The sequence below is a fragment of the Notothenia rossii genome (assembly GCF_949606895.1).
Source record: "Notothenia rossii genome assembly, chromosome: 4".
Lineage (NCBI taxonomy): Eukaryota > Metazoa > Chordata > Actinopteri > Perciformes > Nototheniidae > Notothenia > Notothenia rossii.
In genome coordinates, this window is record NC_136902.1 from 33,707,511 (window position 1) to 33,712,503 (window position 4,993).

Below are 4,993 nucleotides of genomic sequence, written 5' to 3' on the forward strand. Positions count from 1 at the left end.
TGTGCCCCACCTCTGTAAACTAGTTGATCCGGAAACCAGTTAATCCGGAACACCGGTCACTCACCAAGACCCTTGTTCTCTACTGGTTCTCCTCACACCACAGCTCCATTTCTCGTCGTTGGCCGTTATTTCTGCTAATCCTTGGCTGCTCCTGGTCTCTTAGACGCCTTGCAGGCTCATAATTATAATCATATGCATTCATATATAGATTTTCAACCTCTTCTGTGTCAAAACTAGCATTGTAATCCATGTTTATTCATACGTTAGACCGGCCGCTCTCCCCCATGTTACGTCACACGTGGGAAGTCACGGGAGGAGGCTTTTTTTCTGCGGAAGTAAAAATGTCTTACAAAAATGACGCCAGATGTCACTGTCGTGTATATTTCTGTATATGTTTTTGAAAATCTAGTGTATACATCATTTTCCGACACATTTATTCACTGGTGTGTCTAAACTGCAAGTTGCTCTTTAAGTTTATCCCTATCTTTTTCAAATACAATCAAAACCACACCTTCCTCCATCTTTTCAACAAAATTCATTGTCAAGACACTTTCCCACATAATTAAAGTTTATGGAAGCCAAATAGATTAGAATAGATTGACTTTATTCTATACCTCAGTACAAATATAACTTGGGCTTCTCAGCCATGAACAGCAAAGGTACATACAGAACAATACACCCTTAAAACATAGAAATATACAGAATATAATTCAAGAAATATTAAAGGCAGCACATTTTACAACATAGCTTTGTTTACCACAAGTTAATTTAGTCCTTAGATCTTGCTCAATGAACTTAAAGGGGCCCTTGTATGCTCATTTTCATTTTCAGGTACACATTTGTATTTTGTGTCTCTATACAGTGACATGTCTCCATGCTTTAATGTTCAAAAAGCTCTTCATTTTTTTCATCCTGCCTGTGCTGCAGCACCTCTTTTCAGCCTCTGTCTGAAGCCAGACCCCAGTCTGCTCTGATTGGTTAGCTGGCTGGCTCTGTTGTGATTGGTCAACTCCTTAGAAATGTTCCGCCCCTAAGCCTATCATGTACAATGTGTTGTAGTGCTAGCCAATAGAAGTGTGAGTGTGAGTCTAAACATAAATACGCAATGACCTTAACCGATTAGATTAGGCAAGGCACGTTTATTTATATAGCACCTTTTAATGCAAGGCCAAAATGAAAGACATTAAGAGCAGTAAGAAATAGTGCAGCGGAAACACATTATAAAATGGCGTTTAAGAACTCTTTAAAAGCAAATAGATTAAAATAAACATTATAACACAGGTATATAATACATCAATAAAAGTTACAGTGCAGTGTGAGATATGAATAGTTCAATTAAAAGCAGCGGCAAAAAGGAAAGTCTTCAGCCTGGATTTAAAAGTAGTCAGAGTTGCAGTGGACCTGCAGGTTTCTGGGAGTTTGTTCCCGATATTTGGAGCATAATAACAGAACGCTGCTTCTCCATGTTTAGTTCTGACTCTGGGGACAGAAAGCTGACCAGTCCCTGAAGACCTGAGAGATCTGGATGGTTCATAATTTAGCAGTAAATCAGAAATGTATTTTGGGCCTAAACCATTCAATGCTATATAAACCAGCAGCAGTATTTTTTAAATCAATTCTTTGACACACAGGAAGCCAGTGTAAATACTTCAGAACTGGAGCGATGTGATCCACTTTCTTAGTGTTGGTAAGGACTCGAGCAGCGGCGTTCTGAATCAGCTGCAGCTTTCTAATAGATTTTTTAGTGAGACCTGCAAAGACACCATTACAGTAGTCCAGTCTACTGAAGATAAAAGCATGGACAAGTTTTTCCAAATCCTGCTGTGACATTAGTCTTTTAATCCTAGATATATTCTTTAGGTGATAGTAGGCTGACTTAGTAATTGACTATTACAAAAATATATATTTAACATAAAAAATAGAGAAAGAATTAAACTAAATATAAATGTAAAAATAAACTGAGTACAGTAAATTATGAAAAACTATTCAGGAAAATAAAAATATATGTGCAGTTATTGTAATGAGCTAAAGGCTTACAATTCATTTGAAAAACAAGACAGAACATTTAAAAAAAAATTAGAAATTGTTAGTGGTGGGCCGTTATCGGCGTTAACGTGCTGCGTTAACGTGAGACTCTTGTCGGCGATAAAAAAAAATATCGCCGTTAATCTATTCTCAAAGTTGGGTTGGGAGCTGGGTCTATACTACGCAAGCTATGATGACTTTCACCTTGATAATTTAGCGCGGATGTATACCTAGCCGAATTGCACTGTAGGGGGCGAGATCGAGTCTTTGACCTGTGTTTCTTCTACTGTCTATGGATCTGACCCCGGTCAAATCAGCCACATTAAACGTGACATGCTAACATGGATACAGCAGGTATGAAGCCGCCGGGTTTGCTTCAGGGGAAATTTATTTTTAAGAAGCTTCCCGATGGAAACCTCGACAAAAATAAGGTTGTTTGCACCTTGTGCAATGCGGAATTAGTTTACTGTAGGAGTTCATCCAGTCTCAAGTACCACCTAAACGCAAAGCATCCCTTAGCTAATGCGGAAGATGCCGGGCCAAGCACTGATGTAGCGCGGGGGAAGACTCGTCGTCAAACAACTATGTTTGAGTGCAACCGAGGCAAGCCCGTCAGCACAGCTCTATCAGCCAAGCTAACTAGTCTCCTCGCTCAGTGGATTGCCACCAGCTGCAGGCCCATTAGCGTGGTTGAAGATGACAGGCTCGAGCTTGTTCTCCAGGCGGCCACAGGTGACCCATCTTACAAACTACCTGCGAGGCGAACTATCATGAGGAGAATACATGACCAGCACGCAGAAGAGAAAGCTACGAAAGTTGAGAAGATGGTAGAGGCGAGGTCTGTAGCACTGACTGGGGACCATTGGACGTCCGTTAACAACGACAACTACCTCGGCGTTACAGTACACCTCATCGATGCTAGCTGGGAACTTCACTCCTTCGCTTTAGGTATGCTACGTTATGTCATTTTAAATTACATAATTTAATTTCATAGCCTTTTAATTACCACTACGTTATGTTTGCTTCTTGATAATTGCTAGTTGTTTACTACTAGTAGTGAAATTATTCTAATTTACTTTGTCTGTCCGTTAGGTGTGATGAAAACAGAGGAGCGTCACTTTGCAGAAGCGTGTGCAAGGCAGTTCCTCGACGTCGCTAATCAGTGGGGGATAACTGACAAAATAAGCACTATTTGAACAGATAGCGCTCCTAATATGGTGGCAGCAGGGAGGATACTTCCATTCGAGCATTTGCCCTGTGTTGCGCATGTTGTACAGAGAGCTATTGTAATGTCACTTCGGGAAGGTGGTTTTGATGGTGCACTGGCCAAGTGCCGTAAAGTGGTCGGACATTTCAAACACAGTCCGGCCAACTCAGACGAGCTAAATGTCCAACAATCCTCCCTTGGACAAGTTAAGGAGTCACTCGTGCAAGATGTTCCAACACGTTGGAATTCCACTCTTGAGATGATAAAGCGCGTGAGGCGCTACAGAGACGCACTGCACACAACGCTGTCGCTGCAGAAGCACAACCTGGCCCTCCCAACAAATGCGGATTATGAGAAGTTGGCAAAGCTAGAGAAACTGCTGGAGCCATGCAGGTATGGTCTACAAAGATAGTGTGTTCATGAATTGGCATACAAGTTTTTAAATGTCACTTTGTATGTAAGAAACACCTGCCCTTAAATGTGTAATCTGAGTTAAATTAATCTGTCACTAATAATTTTTTGCTGTGTGTTTGTCTGTCTGTCTGTCTGTCTGTCTGTCTGTCTGTCTGTCTGTCTGTCTGTCTGTAGGTACATCACTGAGCTCCTTGGTGGAGATAAGTATGTATCCTGCTCTGTGGTTCTACCTGCCCTGTGCCTACTCCAGCACGCGATGAACATCTCAGATGATGATCCTGCCTATATTGTGCGATTCAAGGCTGCCTTCATCAAGGACCTCAACCAGCGGAGGGAGAAAATAAACCTGGAATGGCTTAAGGTATGTCAGAGTGACCAGAAGATAACTACATTGTATGACCATAATAGACTGTAAAGCCAGATGAATAAGTCATGAAGAAATATGGAGGTTGGATTTGGAAAGTGACATTTTCATCAATCAATAATTATTATTTTTTATTCATCAAAGGTGGCGACTGCTCTAGATCCACGATTTAAGGACCTCAAGTGCTTGCCCAGAGCAGAGAGGGAGCCAGTGTGGGCAAAGCTAAGTGCGTTGATGAAGGGAGAAGAACCTGCTCTGCGGCCACTCAGGGAGGAGAACCCTGAGCCACCCAAGAAGAAAACAGCCCTGCTACTGATGGGATCCGACTCAGAATCAGATGAGGAGACACCAGAAGATAGTACAGTGGAGAGGTACAAGGTAGAGCCCAGTGCCAGTCTAGATCAGTGTCCACTGAAGTGGTGGTCGGAGCACACTGCTGTCTATGGTAAGATGGCCCAAATTGCCCGTAAATACTTGGGGACTCCTGCCACAACTGTCCCATGCGAGAGACTTTTTTCTTTAGCAGGCCATATTGTGCAGAAGAGGAGAGCTTGTTTGTCACCAGAAAATGTGAAAAAACTGGTCTGCCTGAGTGACTGGTGGAAGAAGGAGAAATAGAGCTTTGACTGACACAAAGCTACTGACTGTAAACAGTTCATTACAACCTGTTATATAGGCCTACTGTTCAACTAAAAATAAACAGTTAATAAACACAAGTACATCTCATTGTCATTGATTTATTTTCATCACCAATTATCATAGAACAGCTTTCTCAAGCAGTTTGTGATGCATTTTGGAAACTGGAGATGAGCCCCTGGTCTAATGCACCACCTGGCTTGAGAAACCCGTTCTCGAAGACTTACTTTTAGTCATTATTTGGGTAGCACACATATTCTGAATGCCTTCGGCAGAATTCAAATGAGCCATTTTAATCTAGATTAATTCCAAGAATACAGTGAGATTAATCTAGATAAAAAAAAAAT

At 41.6% G+C, this 4,993-nt stretch overlaps 1 protein-coding gene across 2 annotated transcripts; it reads left to right on the plus strand.

Moving 5' to 3' along the window:
- Positions 1-481: 481 nt before the first annotated feature.
- Positions 482-4,731, plus strand: LOC307036911 (E3 SUMO-protein ligase ZBED1-like). Of its 2 annotated transcripts, XM_079677546.1 has the most exons (4): positions 482-2,973; positions 3,118-3,625; positions 3,821-4,007; positions 4,155-4,731. In XM_079677546.1, exons 2-4 carry the CDS (start codon positions 3,240-3,242, stop codon positions 4,626-4,628), a joined length of 1,047 nt encoding a protein of 348 aa, XP_079533672.1. In that variant the 5' UTR covers positions 482-2,973; positions 3,118-3,239; the 3' UTR covers positions 4,629-4,731. The 2 variants fall into 2 exon arrangements, with proteins under 2 accessions (XP_079533672.1, XP_079533671.1); XM_079677545.1 differs by having other exon boundaries at positions 482-3,625.
- Positions 4,732-4,993: the final 262 nt, after the last annotated feature.

Bases quoted from the DNA above. Each gene is read 5' to 3' on its own strand.
- LOC307036911 (XM_079677545.1), top strand. From the start codon at position 3,240: ATGGTGGCAGCAGGGAGGATACTTCCATTCGAGCATTTGCCCTGTGTT. The intron at 3,626-3,820 runs GTATGGTCTACA...GTCTGTCTGTAG, and splicing joins AAACTGCTGGAGCCATGCAG to GTACATCACTGAGCTCCTTG. The intron at 4,008-4,154 runs GTATGTCAGAGT...TATTCATCAAAG, and splicing joins TAAACCTGGAATGGCTTAAG to GTGGCGACTGCTCTAGATCC.